Source organism: Hippichthys cyanospilos, chromosome 18, assembly GCF_059441005.1.
Source record: "Hippichthys cyanospilos isolate Australia breed blue-spotted pipefish chromosome 18, RoL_Hcya_1.0, whole genome shotgun sequence".
Lineage (NCBI taxonomy): Eukaryota > Metazoa > Chordata > Actinopteri > Syngnathiformes > Syngnathidae > Hippichthys > Hippichthys cyanospilos.
Genome location: NC_142386.1, coordinates 12,777,265 through 12,794,739, shown reverse-complemented (window position 1 = coordinate 12,794,739; position 17,475 = coordinate 12,777,265). Strand labels below are relative to the sequence as shown.

The 17,475-nt window shown below is 39.7% G+C and overlaps 2 protein-coding genes across 3 annotated transcripts; one reads left to right on the top strand and one right to left on the bottom strand.

The window, feature by feature from the left end:
- Positions 1 to 258: 258 nt before the first annotated feature.
- On the bottom strand, positions 259 to 9,788 carry lrrc32 (leucine rich repeat containing 32). Of its 2 annotated transcripts, none has more exons than XM_088441759.1 (3): positions 9,610 to 9,788; positions 6,991 to 7,084; positions 259 to 3,996 (listed from the first exon to the last, which is right to left on the bottom strand). In XM_088441759.1, the coding sequence occupies exons 1-3, from the start codon at positions 9,786 to 9,788 to the stop codon at positions 2,149 to 2,151; spliced, it is 2,121 nt and encodes a 706-aa protein (XP_088297885.1). In that variant the 3' UTR covers positions 259 to 2,148. The 2 variants fall into 2 exon arrangements, with proteins under 2 accessions (XP_088297885.1, XP_088297886.1); XM_088441760.1 differs by having other exon boundaries at positions 6,991 to 7,081; positions 9,610 to 9,741.
- A 906-nt stretch (positions 9,789 to 10,694) lies between these two features.
- vdac1 (voltage-dependent anion channel 1) lies at positions 10,695 to 16,735 on the top strand. Its single transcript, XM_088441277.1, has 9 exons — positions 10,695 to 10,860; positions 12,698 to 12,767; positions 12,848 to 12,897; positions 13,031 to 13,183; positions 13,279 to 13,331; positions 13,471 to 13,698; positions 14,316 to 14,466; positions 15,649 to 15,706; positions 16,013 to 16,735. The coding sequence occupies exons 2-9, from the start codon at positions 12,701 to 12,703 to the stop codon at positions 16,102 to 16,104; spliced, it is 852 nt and encodes a 283-aa protein (XP_088297403.1). The 5' UTR covers positions 10,695 to 10,860; positions 12,698 to 12,700; the 3' UTR covers positions 16,105 to 16,735.
- Positions 16,736 to 17,475: the final 740 nt, after the last annotated feature.

Here is a 17,475-nt window from a genome sequence, read left to right as displayed (position 1 = left end):
TGTGACAAAGCAGAGCCTTCAACACGCCTGTTTGATGTTAGCGTAGCGCTTAGTCACTTCTTTTTACTCAACGGTAATTAAATCAGTTAGCAGCCACGCTAGTCTCATTATTCAAAGAGAGGGGCAATGTGTGTGAGAAACGCTTTGAATTTGTTTACCTTCGTAGAAAACACGACACGCAAGCACAAACTTGAGCTAACGCAAGCGCTGAGCTTTCTAGTACAACCCAAGCAAACAGAAAGTGAAGAATAGCCTACATTGATCACAGGTTTATGTTTAATCACACATATTGTCAGTGTATATCATTTTATGAAATTCCCTTCATTTTTAGTACAAAAAGTGTTCCATTATAGCAAAACAGTGTCACAGTTCTTACAGTATTATTGCGAGTGCTCAGTCAACAGTTTTAAAATGTCAATCTCGGCGAATATAAAAATAAATTATATGACTTTTTTTACAGTTTGTCATTAGTGTTCACAAAATAATAAGAGGAAGCGTAAAGTGCAAAACTACTTGTAGAGTTTTAAGATTATGATGTCATACTTCACCCATTATGTATTTTTTTGACCATTTTGTAGTGTTAGCTTTGTTTTCAAATTGGTGTCTGTACAAGCTAAGTCAAGGGTGTCAAACCCTTTTTTATCGTGGGCCATGTTGTAGTTATATTTTCTGTCGGAGGGCCGGAATGACTGTGAAGTCAAATACATTTTCAAGTTCGTCAAACACTGAGCTAATTTTGGAATCAGAGGCCGGTAAAAAAACAAACAAACAAACAAAAAAAACGGTCAAAGTTTGCTTTAATCCCAAAATAAGTTCCTTCATGCATTAAATTGACCTCAATTTGCGTCCTGCTCATTTCTTACTTTTCCAGCTTTGTTCCAAGATAACTGCCAGAAGATTGACAGTATTTGGGACTTTTTTTAAAAAACAACCTTCTAATTTGATTTTTGTCATAACTGGAATAGGGCACACGCAATTTTAATGTTCCCCATGACGTCCTCACACACACATTTCCGATCAATATTGGCTCAAGCCTACTTATTTGATATCGCTAAGATTACCTCGACAAAATGTTTGAACTATTTACGACTGCAAATCCTTACATTTGAGCTCAACACACTCTTAAATTAAAAAATCAAATCTTAAGATATGGAGTCAGATCACTGTCAAAAAGATGTACGTGTGTTTCACCATTCATATGAGTACGACTCACGCAAGACACAACTTCACGTTTTTGCATGAATCTCTCTTTTGGATTCTCGAATCTCTCCTTTGGAATTGCGGATCTGATCTTTTGCATTCGTAGCTCTGTTTATGCAAATCAAAATGTTACGCTAAGTTGCTGAGAAAAGTCGGTCGATCTGCGAGTCTTTCACGTTGCGCATGCGTAAAGCAGAAAAAATGGCCGAATTAATCGCGAACTGAACGCCAGATGGAAGCTTTCGACAGCTCATCAGGCTTTAATCTTAGGGATAATAAATGCGCATTTTTAGTAATGCTCAAATTATGTTTTTGTAGGCCATTTGCGGCCATTTAGGGCCAATTTATTGGAAATTGGTCTACGTTTTGGGAGCTTCTGTAACTTCTAGTGACCTCTGCTGGCAGAAACAAACACTGCCGTTGATTTGGAAAAAACTTTCCTTATGATTACTGTACACACACGAACGCTGAATTGGCCTAATTCAGGGAGGAGTATCGCGAGCGAGAGCGAGAGCGAGATGTTGAGCGAGAGAGGGCTATCCCGAGCGATCAAAAAGGAATTTTGAGCGAGCGATTTCTTTTTCTGTTCAAACTCCATCGGCATGCGCTCAAACTCTTATCATTACGCGCTCAATAGTTTTTTTCTTGCTCTCAAAATCTGTTTTTGCTCCCTCAGTTTGATTTTCTCCGCTGAATTTTTTTTTCGCGCGCTCGTAATTGTGGCACAAATATAACGCCATACAGATCGACGATTCCAAAGGTGAGATTAATGCAAAGACATGTTTTCAATTCGTAAACAACACAATTTAGAGTCGTACTCATACAAAAACGATTCAAATGAGTCGCAATTTCGAGTGGCACTCATACAAATCGTGTCTCATTGACAGCGATTCTAATCCATATTAAGATTGGTATGTATTACTCATTTCCTTCAAAGTAAATTATCCTTCATGCGCTGAATCTTCTGATATGCTTCCCCTTCTTGGACTTGCAATATTTCACCAGCAGTCCCAAAGCAATCATCGCCAAGAACATAATCACAGCAACGACGATGATGTCATTGGTTCTCTTCTGCACTCGACACATGTCTTGAGTCACCTTCTCGATGTTGACCGGTTCCGAACCCTCCCGAAGAACGCATGTCGCGGCTTCGATGTCGGGCACCACGACGGCCGAGTGCTGCAACAGGCGCACTAAGGCCTGGTTTCCGCAGCAGCTGAGCGGATTGTCACCCACGTAGAGCGTCTTCAGCGAGTGTTCCAACGCTGCCATAGTGGTGTGCTCCAGGGTGACCAGGCTGTTGTTCTGCAAGTTGAGCGTCTCGATGGACAACTCTTGGTTCCACACGGGGAGGCTGGTCAGGTGGTTGGTAGACAGGTCAACCAGTTTCAGGCTCCTCAGCGACGACATGTCTGCGTTCAGATGGGAAATGTTGTTCTCCCTCAGAAAGAGCTGGACCAGGGAGTGCTCTAGGCCGGCCAGGGAGTCTTGGTGCATCTCCAGACCGGGATTCAGGGACAAGTCTAGCAGGCTGAGAGGGGTGTTGGCAAATGCTCTGTGGGGCAAAGTCTTTAGATTGTTCTGAGAAAGGTAAAGGAACTTCAGCTTTGGAACAGAGGAGAACCAGACGCAACTTGAAAGCTTTTTATCTGGGTTTGTCTCCGGGGGGCACACTTGTAGTTTGTTCTCCTGGAGCTGTAAGAGGTTCAGACTTGGAAGTTTCTGGAAAGTTTGATGTGCAAGGGTGCTAAGGTCGTTAGCTTGCAGAAAGAGCTCCTCTAACGCCTGGAGGACACCTTCACTGAAAGAAAGTGTCCGTAGGGAATTGTAGCTAAGGTTGACAATCTTGGTGGCGGGAAGGAGGTTTTTGTCAGTGACCGAAAACAAGGTGACACAGTTGTTGCTCACGTTCAAGATCTCAAGTGAAACCATGGTGAGAAAGAAGGACTGCGGCAAACCTGTGAGCTGGTTGTAACTTAAGTCTAAGTGTCTCAGGTGCTTCAAAACCATCCCAGGCATCTTTGTCACCGCCATTTCCGTAACATCGACGCTCTGCAGGCGGTTGTGCGACAGGTCCAGATGCTGGATTGAGTTGTTCATGGGCAGAAGTGGAAAATACGTGAATTTATTTTTGCTCAGATCCAGAATGGTGAGGCGGTACAGCTCGTTTGATCTCGTGGTCTGGAAGAGCTCCAGGCTGTTGCTGCTGAGGTTCAACGCTCTTAGGTGGCTCAGATTGAAATCTGTGATGCAAGTGATAGAGTTCCTGGACAAGTCCAGTTCGCTGAGGCCATCAAGGCAGTCGAAGGCGCCGTCTTCAATCTCCAAAATGATGTTGTTGTGAAGGCTAATCCTTTTCAGGGACAACGCACCGCTGAAAGTGCTTTGTGCGATCTTAGTGATGCTGTTGCTGCTCAGCGAAAGATCCAACAGCGAAGGAGAATCGCCGAGAAAAAAATCCGACATCCCTGTGTACAAGCCGTTCCTGGAAAGATCCAAGGACTGAACGGATGCAAGTGTTCCGATTCGAATTTTGGCCAGAGCAAACACGTTGAGACGATTCCCGGACAGATCCAAAACTTTGAGGTCAGGCATAGCCTCAAAAAGTCCTGGCTGAATGAAGTGGATCTTGTTGGAGTGCAGGTCCAAGTAATGTAGACCCGTGTGGCCGGCGAGGGTATCGCGGCTGAGATTCTGCAGCTGGTTGCGTGAAAGGTCCAGCGCTTGGACGCCCGACGGCAGGTCGGCGGGAGTCCTGGTGAGGCTCAAATCACTGCAGGCCACGCTCGTACCCACCTGCCGGTACAGAAAAACATATACGGCGTGCTGGTGGGAAGATGTGGAGGAAATACCAAAACATGTTCAATGTGTGCTTTTGATTTACGTTGCCTGTGATGTGAAGAGGTTTATGACCGTTCATCAGTCCAATAAAAACCTCAATTCTTGGTCAAGCCGTTGTTTTTTTCTGTTTAGAGACATAACACCCTACCAATGCTGCTTCGGCCAAGATCTTTAAGATAAATCACGAGGGAAATTCCAGAAAGACGTATCACCAACCAAAAACAAAAAAAAAAAAGTACCTTTAATACCTGTAGTTAAAAGGTACCTTTTTGCTGGTAGCTTTCTCTCCCTTGGCACAATATCTATATTGGCCCTATTGAGTTAATAATTGAAAACATATGGCCAGAGGACCCCCACCATCCGGCACTCAGCACCACCCACCCTTCGCCCCCCTCCGGTCCAAAAACAGCCCATAAAACTGTCTCCAGCTCCAATTTCTCACTAAGGCCTTTCAGATTCTCAGCATACTTGCGGTTTTGATGAAAAGCTGCTCGTTGCTTACGGCAGACAAACGAAGATGACCTACCGTATAAAATGTCTTCCCTGCTTTTTAGTGAACCCAAGAGGACACCTAAAGGATTTAAGAATGTTACATGGATTATGTTAGCATGTTCTTGCATCCAGCCATTCATTTTCTTTTCTATATCTTTTAAGACCAGGCACTGATTGTATTTTAGTTCAAAGTGAAAGTAATGAATGGTTCAGGTAGGTGCCCATTTTACATGGTTTTTGGAGGGTCGGGAAAAATAAAAAAAAACGGGTCTCAAACTGGACATGAGAGGAAAGGTTAAGTTTGAGGTTGAGGGTTGGATTTAGTGTTAGGAATCATGTTTAGTTGATTTTGCTTAGGATCGGGTTAGGTTTAGAGTAGTGGTGTCAAACATACGGCCTGTGTGGCCGCAAACGGGTGTAATTCGGCCGACGACATAATTTTGTAATGTAAAGAATAAAAATGAGCTGAATTTATAGAAATCTCTGCTATTGCAGTGATCTCTACCTAATCTCATCATCCACTGGCACACAACCCATATGTGCATATTGTCATCCTGTATTTATGTATATTATCATACTGTGCATACTAAATATCCTATGTATATTACGCATTCGTGTTATAGTTCACCCGGTACATAACTTGTACAGTGTCGGTATATACTTTGTACATAGTGCTCATACCCTCTGTATATCACGAATACATGTTATAGTCCATCTGTTACATGTCTTGTACATATTGTAGGCACATATCTTGTACATATTGTTAATACATATAATATTCATTTATTTACATACTAATAGTACGCCCATACCATATTCTATTACACTGACAGCATACTGATAGCCTACCTGTATACTGTTCACACCTGTATACTGTTCATAGCACATTATATATTCAAATAGCTCTACTGTATACATGTTTACAATTTATTTGTACACATTCAAATCAATCAGCCTGTCTATGCTGTATATAATGTACATATCGCATTTGCTGCTCCTTTCACTTCTGATTAGATACCAAACTACATTTCGTTACCTGTATTCAGACATGTGCAATGACAATAAAGTTGAATCTAATCCAATCTAATCTTCGTGTTTTTTCTTTCTCTGGAGTTGTTATTTTAAAGTTATAGAGATAGATACCGTGATTTTATTTGTCCGGTCCACTTGGGAATAGATTTTCCTCTATGCAGCTAAAATGAGTTTGAGACCCCTGGTTTAGAGTTTAGCGGGTTAGGATTGAAAATTGGCATCGCTTTAGTGCAGCGCTTCTTAATTATTTATTGCCAAGCGCCTTGTTGGAAAGACAAAAAGATTCACGCTCACGACAGTGACTATAGATAAGATCATTATCTAGAAAAATTGTCAAGATATACCCACTGTTGATTCCTTTTAAACGATTAGCAACATGAATAATCTTTCAACTTTACTATTTAAAGGGTTTATACAGGTTACATGCTCGTCTGAAACAGAAAATAAACATTGCACCTGTTGAAATAAAACATTTGTCAGTCCTTTTTTAAACTAGAAACCTTTTTGACCAACTGAACCATTTAATGCTGGAAAAAAATCAATACATATAATGATAAATGTAAATTGATCTACAACGGGGACCACTTTTTGGAAAGCAAATTTTCCAAAGAACCCCACTGAAAATGTTTGCGGGAAAAAAAAATCATCTAAACCAAAAATAAGTGCACTTTTTATTCACCAGCATATTCAATTTGACAAGTATATTTGTTACTTTTCAGCCATACTGATGATTACAACATATTTAGTGTCTAAATAATCAAACTCTCTGATGATGACATGAATTACATGGGTCTAATTGACACATTTCTAAATTATTAATTTTTTTAAATATATTAAACTGGTTGAATTGATTGCTTAATTGATTTTTTTCAAAAAAAAATTCAAAATCACGTTATGATTTAGGGTATATGTTCAGGATCCCCCGCCTTGAATTTGGCTTTGTGTTCTTTGCAGGTACCAATCCAAACTTATACCCCAATTTTCACCCTTTTTGACCATTTTTACCATTTCATTTTTGCCGAACAATGACTCAGTCACTTAACATCTTTCACATCTGACGCCTTGTGTGATTCAAATTCTTATCATTTAGAGAAGACTCTTCAGAGTAATTTCTGAGAACATTCATAAAACAGGAAGAGGGGTGACTTACATTTCCAATTTGTCACCCAGTTACAACACCGATGTCAGTATTCTAAGGGGTGTATATGAACTGGGAAACTTGGACCAAAGGGTCAAACGTGATTCACTCGAAATATTTTCAGAGTGAAGTCAAATAAATGAAACAGCTCAAGCAGATTAGGAATCTCATCCCTATCGCCATGTGCAACGCGTCCAAATAAACACACCCTCCTTATTTATTTATATTAAAACGTAAGGAATGCACTTCCACTGAGCAAACGCAAAAAGGGAGTAACTTTTACTTACGATGTGGCACGAAGGGCGATGGCGAGGAGGACGGACCGCCCCCACCACGCAGCCGACCAGAAGCTGGAAGAGCAGCAGGAAGGCGGCCATGCTGCTGAGGGATAAGGACATCATCGGTGGATGTGTGCGCTTGGATGCATGTTGGAAACAACAGGGCCTTTGCAGAGCAAACTAAGAGGAAGTAGACCTGCGCTGACCTATGACTGAGCTATTTTGCTCCACAAAGAGCAGGGGATTTTTTTATTTGGTTTTCTTTTCATAAAGAAAGACAGTGACTTTGCAAAGAGAACTAAAGAGCATTGTGACGTCCTGATTTTTACTTTGAATTTCTTGTTTTGAAAGATTATACTATGTGTGACTCAGAGGAAAATGAATAAAATATGCCAGGAAACAGGTTCTACTTTGTCAATGTGGGATTCATTACTCTGCACTCGCAGCCCATGCCCGTAGGCATGACTTGCCCATGTAGACAAAAATGAAACTAAAACTGCTAAAATCAAGTATGAAAAACTAAACGTTTTACTTTGGGCAAACCAGAGTTGAATATGCCATCATTTTTCATTTTTTGAACTTTTCACATCAAGCTCAAGCTTCAACTTCAAACGTTTCCATAAAATAGCAGTGTTGGGCCAGTTACTTCAAAACTCTAATGCATTATTTAACAATGTCATTTCAAAATAATCAGTTACATTACAATAAAGACGTATTTCAAATGTAAGGCATTATATTACTATTGCATTACGTTTATATTACTCCCACTAACATACCTGTTAATATGGATTTGGCATTTTAAATGTAGTTCATTACGCTCACTATACATCCGATGGAAGGTTAGCTCAAGCCTGAAAACAGTGCAAATCATTTCATCTGTATTGTATTGTAAAAGACAAGATCCATTTTAATCCCTTCGCTACTTAGCTTCACAGCATAGTGATGCATTGTTTATGCTGTAGGCAATAAACGGTTAGTGCATTCCATTATTTCACTGTTAATATTGAAATTCAATTACGGTCGGTGACGTTAGGGACAGACATTTCAAAATAGATGGTTTCTGTGGGGCTAACAGCAGCTAGCCTACATCATCATTTCTGTGTTTAACTGTTTAACATGAGTTTTTGTTTGCTTCATCTTGATATGCATTGACCACAACTATTATAGACTATAGCAATTGTACGGTGAAAATTAGTTAGCTTTCCTTGTCATTATTGCTAGTTTTGAAATGCTGGCAAAGGTTAAGGTGAGGGTTACTATGGCTCCACTCTAAATGGTTTGTCAAATTACTGGTGCTATTCAGTGTAATGGACAGCTCTTTAGGTGTACAGGTAACTATTATATTCTTCTTGTCTTTATCGCTGACAAACTGAAAGTCATGGGCATATGTCCATCTTGTGCACGTATTGTCCATATGTTCATCTCTAATAATAGCAGGTAAACATTTTGCCCCAGACTTTTCACCTTCGATTTTGCTGTGTTTTTGACGAAACTTTCAAGCTAAAAATGCACTGTAATGCATTGTGTTCCTCTCATTTGTACCGAGTAATATGTTACTATTTTGTGTGTGTAGTACATTACACTACCGCGTTACAGCAAAAAGTAATACATTATAGTAATTACATTACTTTTTAAATGCATTGCTGCCAGCATTGAGCAATACACACAAAAAACTAATAATATTTTACTCGATACAAATGACAGTAATGTACGTTACAATGCATTATAATATGTAGCCCAAAATAAACGCTCCTAATCCCTTTAAATTTATAATATTAATTGAAGCAACTGTTGGTTTTCACTTTATCAGTCAGTGAATGACTTAAAATTGAAAAAATTCCAAAATAAAAACTTTTAAATCTTAAAAATTCTGAGAGGTTTGACCCGACATGTTTCGGCAATATTTTTCACCTACACTATAGACAGAATCAAGGTTGTTCAAGTTTCAATTGAAGCAGTGATAACATGAATGCAGTTAATTTGATTGCCTTGAGATGGCGCTGGTGTATCGTTGATATGCAGAGAGGTTTGTCGTTTTATTTGTACATTTTTATTTTTGCATTGTCAGCGATGTAGGCATTATTTCAAGAAAGCAATAATATCTAGGGCATTTTTTGAGCATGTAAGTTTAATTAAGTTTATTTTAAGGTCATTCCACAGGATGTGTAATGGGTGTAATGAGCTGCATTTAGAATGGCAACTTCATATTTCCATGAATGTTGATGAGAGTAATGTAAAAGTAATGCAATAATTGTGTAATGCCTTACATTTCAAGTACAGTATTATTATAATGTAACTAATTACTTTGGAATGACAGTGGTAAAGAATGCATTACAGTTTTTAATTAACTTACTCAAGACTGGGTATGAGGGATTTGACTTAATTTCAATCAAAGATCACATTTTTTAGTCAGGGTACAAATCAATATTCTCCAAACTTTGAATTCAAGTCAAAACTTTGAAGCGGATTTCATAATCAGTTCTCAAAAATGTCAATATCACTCAGTGAACTCTGAGTAACTGAGCTCTAAGTATCTTTTTCTTAGATGTGAGCAATGATTGATCTGTCTGTGATTAAGTTATCGATGAATGAAAAATACTGCCACACAATGCAGAAAGTACAAGTTACCTGACTCCTAAAAGACGGTGAGTCTTTGCGGCGTTTTCAGGCCACGTTGATTTCACATCCTCAGAGTCTTGTGTGCGCACTCTACCTTCTGACGCCAAAAGAAGATCGTCAGAGACCGCGCGTCCACTGGAATCCCCAACACTCTTCTTAGCTGACTCTTTTTCCTTCTTCCTCTTCATGCCGCTCGACTCGAACTACTTGTTCCAGCATCCTGTGAGAACATCCTGCAGCCCCCCCCCCCCCCCCCACCCCCTTTCCCTTCACAAACCCACCTCCTCCTTTCCTCTCTTCTAGGGGAAATGCCTTCAGAGACACATGTTTATGTCTTCCGCAAATACCCCCGATTTATCAAAACCTCAACCCCCCCACTCCTTTTTTTTCCTCTCACTCTCTGTCTCTGTTATCATCAGGAGGAATTTGGGCATTTCAGCCAAAAAGTTGAAAGTTTACATCTGGTTTCTCTTCACTATCAAAACATGCTCTTTATATTGGTTTAATCACATTTGAAACAAGCATTTAGGGATGTGATGTGTTTATGAGTCCCACATCCTTATGACTTATGGCGTGCCTGTCTTAAGACTCTTTGAGTTTACACCGCAAATTAAGCAGTAATAATAAAAAAGGAATGAAGAAAACTTTTGTATTGTTGGGACATCTTTTGATGTTTGTTCCAAATCAAAAGACTGTTAACAGAGTCTTTACAGGTGATTGCTTATTTTGGGGTTTCTCTTAAAATTATTATAATAATGACAACATTAAGAGCGGTTTACTCTAACTGCGTTTTAGGTGATGTTTACGTTTTGCGTTTTTACGTTTTAGGTCACTTTAGCTGACCCGAACATCTCGGCACGATGCCTTATAAAACTCATATCCGTCTTTTTTCCCTCTAGGTGACTAAAATGCCGTCGTGGTTCTCAATGATTCAAAGCTTTATTCGAGAATTTAAAGTAGGTTGAGATTTTTTTTCTCACCTCTTATGGGGTGCACATATACTTTGATAGCTAAGGAGGGCAGTAAAACAGCACGAAGCGTTTACACTGCCGAAAAGTGACAGACGAAGAAGGCTTTCTTCTTCGTGACCAAACAACTCCCACCTCGGGGTATCATCTTGCCCCACTACTGGTCCACTGTTGTATCTTTGACGACGTAACGTGCTCAGTCTAAGTGGAGCCGCCTCCTTCTGCTTCATCCTTTCTCCTACAATTTCTCTCCGACTGTCCACTCGATCCGGACGGGAAACCACACACTGAGGTACGGATCGAAAGTCCAAAGTTCCCGGTAATTCTTTATGTAGGGGATGTGTTTCTTTACCGACTGTCATAGGTGTTTAACTGCTAGCTTTAGCATTGTAAGCCGTAGAGGTAAATGGTGCTACGAGGCTAGGCCCGAGTATAGCTTGACATTCGTTTGTCATTTTCAGGTCGCACGTATCCCGCTACATAGAAACAACAAGCATACTTCGTTTGGGACATCACCTTGTATCTTGTTATCAAACATCTATTTCATAAATATCTGTTATAATAAAGTCAAGGTTAGGGGGCGTTTTCCCTTTGTCCACCTAGGAGGCTAGTAGTTTATGCTAATAGAATAAGTCATCACCTTTGTGTGGGTCATTTGTCTTGTCATACTTAAATCAACAACACTTTCGATACTAGATACACGTTTTGAAGGTAGTAATAGTAGTAGAAAAATGTCAAATAACATTTGAGATGCTTTGGGCTATTTGGATCCGTTGCTTGCATCTGTCTTCCACTGAGGTCCTTTGGATTTTTTTTCCCCCTATTACAACAGATTGTCATTGCCCCTCAAGGTCTTTTGACACACTTGGAATTTGGTCCGACAAATTAGACGGAGATCAAATGCATTATTGTATGAGGAAGTCCAAAGTTGATTTCATCCATGTCGGTTCGGCAATAACTGAAGGGAAAGGGTGCAGCTGTTGACTGAAGATGTTCAAACGTGACAGGCAGAGGTTTGAACAGTAAGCTTCCCCTTATCCAATGTTAATATTCATGGGGAACTATTCGCCACATTGTCCAAATACCCACTATCAAAATGCACACTATTCTTATCACGTTGAAGTGGGACAACAGTAGTGCTGTTGTAACTCTTAAAATCTAATGGTGAAAGAGTTTGCGCAAACTAGACATGTTGCAGAAATCTGAAGTCATGCAGATTTTTCCATGGTTACATAAATTTTATGTTAAGAAAGCACCATTTGACAACTTTTGATTTGAAAAGGTGATGCAGAAAGGTTACGGCTCAGAATTACAGTAGACCCATGTATCTTCAAATTTAATTGAGAAATGCACTGGTGTGATGGCGGCCATCCAGAACAGTCAATAGGTGTTTAAGATTGGGACACGGGAATAGTAAGACCTACGCAAATTTATTGTATCCTACCATTTTACAGTGTGCTCCAAATATTTTCAAATCACCTGTGGTGATATTTTGGTTTTACAAGGAATGGCAGGTAAGTTATTTATATTAATAGGACAAATACGGTTTGTAAATACTGTACTGGAAAAAAACAACAACTAACAAATAGGCTATACATTGCAGTAACAGGAGCTGTATGCATTTTGTTAAACTATTCAGTATCAGAAAAAATCTCATCTGAAGCTGAAAATTGAGCCCAGCTTGCTTTTTATATTCACATTTGCACCCTAAATCGTTATTTTGTTGGGATTCTGGCTCAGTGAAAAGAAAGCATTTTGAAAACTGGAAAATTGATCTGTTACTGACTCCCATGACACACACCAGATGCAGGCAACATTTAAAGTTGAGTAGAACTTGATTATAGTGACCCCAAGTGGACCGAAATGGCTGCACATGTATGTACAATTTTGTGTTAAATCATGTTAAAGCATTTTTTTTTATCCAATTAATATAAAATAATATTTGATCGTTGTAGCTCTTGTTTCTAATGGCATGTTTTGAGTCCCTGAGAGGCAGCACACTGGTTGGGCTTAAATGAATTGAACCCGCAACTGTTTGTTGGTACTATGCTGCAAAATCTTTTTGAAATGACTACAAAATCAATGTATCGTGTGCTGTTCTTACAAGTCGTCCCACGCTTTGGTTGCAGATTATGGCCGTACCTCCAACCTACGCTGACCTGGGAAAGTCTGCCCGGGATGTTTTCACCAAGGGATACGGTGAGCAGCAAGGGTCTGGCGCAAAATAATGCACTGAGTTTGAAGCAGAGAGTGATATTAACTTATTGTCTTTTCCATAGGCTTCGGGCTCATCAAGCTGGATTTAAAAACAAAGTCTGAGAATGGACTGGTAAGACCTCGGTACTCCTGATTAGATTATCTTGCGCCGCCAGCATAAGATGAGTGAACTTAAATGTTCAAAGGCAGGGTGCCAATTCCATTAGTTGACAAATTGAGATTATCAAATGTTTCCTAATGTGCAGGAATTCACTAGCACGGGTTCGGCCAATACAGAAACCAGCAAAGTGGCCGGCTCTCTGGAGACCAAGTACAAGTGGGTCGAGCACGGCCTGACCTTCACGGAGAAGTGGAATACCGACAATACGTTGGGTGTTGAAATCACCACAGAGGACCAGGTCGGTGCAGAGGGGGTGATGGGCAGTCTGGACCTGAGGTTTGTTGTTGTGTCCAGATGAGCTTATGTTTTGTTTTTGTTATTTTTGTGATGCAGTTGGCCAAGGGTCTGAAGCTGACGTTGGACTCCTCCTTCTCACCAAACACCGGGTAGGTTTCAGCAAAAAAAAAAAAAATTAGGATTGTGTTTATTTGGCATAATATTTTAATATATTTAATGCATTTCAGTTTTTTTTTTTTTTTTTTTTTTTTTTGCTTTTATATTAATTTTAAACTCTACTCCTTGCAGCAAAAAGGGTGGGAAGCTGAAGACAGGCTACAAGTGCGAGCACATCAACCTGGGCTGCGACATCAACTACGACATCAATGGCACAGCCGTGCACGGTGCCGGCGTGGTGGGCTTCGAGGGCTGGCTGGCCGGCTACCAGATGACCTTCGAGGCCGGCCGCAATCGCATCACCCAGAGCAACTTTGCCGTTGGCTACAAGACGGACGAGTTCCAGCTGCATACCAACGTGTAAGCTTGAACAGCCATAAACCTTCATATAACAGGCCCTTTTCCAAGACATAGAATGTCTTAGAAAAGTTCAGTTATTGCTAACGTTCCATTCAAAGAGTCAAACTTTCATAGTTTATAATCAGTACAAAATTTTGGTTTTCAGCTCAAAACCCGCAAAAACAGGACTCCAAAAAGTTCAACACTGTGAAGAAATCACAGCATTGCCGCCTCAATATTTAACATTTGACTTGATGGTACTTTAATGCTGTTTATTTCAGTCAGACATGGGAGTAGTTTTAAGTTACTGTGCCTTGTACCAGAGTTATTTTTACTTGGGGGATGGGATTTAACATGCTGTAGGTGAGCTCAGGCTAGTCACCCGTGCAAAAGCCCCTTGATTGGAAGTGCGAAGCACTTAATGCTGCTCACACAGTATGTGGAGTTGGGGAAGGTTATGGCCAAGTAGGCAGGGAGTCTCTCCGCCCCTCCTCTTCTAAACTCACAGCCAAGCTTTGCGTCTGGATGTGATCAAATGTAGTGTATCGACGTTGTATAACTGCCTGCCACCAAGCAATATTGCACTCAGGATTTTGATTTTGAATTCTGTTTGTTTGTTTTTTCTCGCACCCGTAAAGAAATGATGGCACAGAGTTCGGCGGCTCCATCTACCAGAAGGTGAACGAGCAGCTGGAGACAGCCGTCAATTTGGCCTGGACCGCCGGCAACAGCAACACTCGCTTTGGCATTGCCGCCAAGTATCAGATTGATCCTGACGCGTCCTTCTCCGTGAGTGACCTAAGTACCACACCTCATTGATTTTTCTTTTTTTTTTCTTCCTTTTTTTCTTCCTTTTTTTTTCTTCTTTTTTCTTCATTTTCTTTTTTTTTCTTCTTTTCTTAATTCAACCCCTGAAGCCAGTTTCACTTAGCAAGTAGACTCGAAAAAAAATTCTCAAGAAGATAGCTAGATAACTTCATTGTCTTTACACCTGCACAAATAGAAGGCAATGAAATTTTCACTTAAAAAGCTTGAAGTCATGGCAGGAATGCCACCGGATGTCACTTTGGCTCAAAGCAGAATTTTTTTAAGATTACAGGGTCCTTTAAGGCAAACTTGTCCTATAGAGTTTATCACTATCTGACACGCCAAATAGCTCCTTCCATTTAGAGGAATAAGAGGCAATAAGGGTGGTGCTTGACGAAAGTGCATTTGAAACTGCAAACGCTCTAAAATTTGATATAGTATGTATATCAAATTAGATACCGTATTTTTTGGACTATAAACCGCGACTTTTTCCTCATGTTATGAGCCCTGCGGGTTTTCGTCCAGTGCGGATTATCTGTGGGTTTTATTTTTTAATTTTTTTTATTTTCTGCTAGCCACCAGCAAGCAAATGTGGGTATCTGTTCGAGGTGTCAATTTATGGAACAACTATCGAACAGAAGTGAAAAGATGTGAATTAATGGCTGTGCTCAAAAAGAGTTAAAACAATATACTATTAAAGAAATATATATGTCTAAATTTAATAAGAGAATGTATACTATTTTGGTTAAATTTGTGATGTGTAAATTTTATATACAGTACACAGCATATGTGATTTTATTTATGTATTTATGATTGTATATGGATTATGTAGAATGTGTTATGTTCACGAAAATAAACCATCAAACAAAAGGATGTAAAAAAAGATGCTGTTAAAGTATTGATTTCGATTTTTTTAACTAACATCCATCCATACATCCATTTTCTATAAATATGTTGGGACTAAACATGCAGGCATTAATTAATTAATTTGATTCAAACACAGATATGTGGGGAAAATTGGTCTGTTTTTGAGTTATGCAGGTATAAGTCGACCCCCCTCCCAATATGGGGCTTGAAAATGAAAGAAAAAAAACTCGACTTGTACACAGAGAAATGTGTTACTTCTTTGACATACTTGATTAATGCATTTGTCATCTTTGGCAGGCCAAGGTGAATAATTCCAGCCTCATTGGCTTAGGATACACTCAGACTCTCAAGCCAGGTGAGTTCCCCTTTTGTTCACATACATAACACACTTAAACATTCAATATAATTTGCAGAAAATTAAAAAAGAAAATACAATGATGCCTTAAGATATGAATATTATGGTAGCTGCTGAATGTGATGACTGTCGTTTTGGTCCGCAGAACAAAACTGCCCCCCTCTCATTTCTTTTCATGTCATGGGAACCTGGAACTGTTTTGAAACTGTGTGTTCCCGAGTGTGAAACTGTGTGAAACTGTGTTCCCGATTTATTGCGGTCATAGTGACGAATGCCATCGTCCTGAGTTTGTGCATTCTCCTTCAGGCATCAAACTGACACTGTCCGCACTCCTGGATGGCAAGAACATCAACGCCGGCGGCCACAAGCTGGGCCTCGGCTTGGAGTTCCAGGCATAGAGTCGGCGTGCAGCCTTGGTCAACGCCCCTTCCAGTCCGCTTCCAGCATAGCCCAATTGAAATGAAAAATAATTTAACCCCCACGACCCCAACCCCTCCTATGTCTCTACCTCTAGATGTCTCACAGCCGGTGGCAAGCCGATGGGCCCCCAGCCCAGAGAGGTGACTGCCTCCCTCATTTGAAGGAATGCGTTTAAGGGAATAGTTCACATTTTGAAACGACTGAGAACAAAAACAGGACATTTGAAGCTTGTGGCTTGCAAGGGATCGAGTAGCCTTGAAGCACATCTCAGTTTTCAGTCGTGTGTGTGTCCATTATTTAGCTGTGCAGATAGAATAAAATTATTCACTCATGAGAACAAGATGTATGAGCACACCCATACATACTACCCCCCAGTGTGTACATTTTTTTGTCTTGTCCTGTCACATATAGCGTAACAAAAAAATATTTTATGACCTTGTAGCATAAATCCACCTGTGACATTTTCATAAGACCTGCTTGATCAAACTGGACACTTGCGGATGAAAGATACTGGAGCAAAACAGGAAGTGGTAGTCTGTCGTGGATGCTTCATTGTCTTCCTGACAGTATTATCGTTTGCTGAATAAATAAAACATCTCCAACCAGCAAGTGTGTGTTTCCTGCTTTTACCGTGGCTATGCAACAAAATAGGAAATCTAAAAAAAATCTAGATCCAGCTAAACATCTTAAAAAAAAACAAAAATAGAATAACAAAGAGAAAAATAAAAAAAGATGGTAAAAGGATTAAATGTGCTATAGGAATGAGGGTTTATGTAAATTAGACCCCCTTTGGCTTTCTGTGCCATTTGATTGTCAGAATGTCTATTTGAAATAGGCACTGTTTTCTTCATATAAATTCTTTTTTGCGGGTAGAAGGTCTAGATTCTATTGAACGTTTAACCAGTGGAAGATTTACTGTAAGAGCATAATAGAATGAAAAAGCAAACCAAAAATAAAAAATCAATTATTACAGTTTAGTCCCCAGTTTACATGTTCAAAGGAAGTAGAAGTACAAAAGTCCTACTTCTTGTTTCCTATCTTTAACTCATTTGGTGTCAACACAGAAGTTAGCTATTCATATCTTAAAACAAAAACAAGAGATGCCCCTCTTATGTGGGGGCATGTTAGCAGCCCTGCACTTATACACATATATGAGAACATTTTACCAAGTTGTTTATTCCCGTGGAAACATCTGTTATTGATTGTTCTTAATTTTCTGCAAGGGATGAATAAAGTATCTATCTATCTATCTATCTATCTATCTATCTATCTATCTATCTATCTATCTATCTATCTATCTATCTATCTATCTATCTATCTGTGATCTGTGATGTGAAATAAATGTAATA

Bases quoted from the DNA above. Each gene is read 5' to 3' on its own strand.
- lrrc32 (XM_088441759.1), bottom strand. From the start codon at position 9,788: ATGAAGAGGAAGAAGGAAAAAGAGTCAGCTAAGAAGAGTGTTGGGGAT. The intron at 7,085-9,609 runs GTAACTTGTACT...CTTATCCCTCAG, and splicing joins CACCGTCTTTTAGGAGTCAG to CAGCATGGCCGCCTTCCTGC. The intron at 3,997-6,990 runs GTAAGTAAAAGT...CTGTACCGGCAG, and splicing joins ATCGCCCTTCGTGCCACATC to GTGGGTACGAGCGTGGCCTG.
- vdac1 (XM_088441277.1), top strand. From the start codon at position 12,701: ATGGCCGTACCTCCAACCTACGCTGACCTGGGAAAGTCTGCCCGGGAT. The intron at 14,467-15,648 runs GTGAGTGACCTA...CATCTTTGGCAG, and splicing joins ATCCTGACGCGTCCTTCTCC to GCCAAGGTGAATAATTCCAG. The intron at 15,707-16,012 runs GTGAGTTCCCCT...ATTCTCCTTCAG, and splicing joins CACTCAGACTCTCAAGCCAG to GCATCAAACTGACACTGTCC.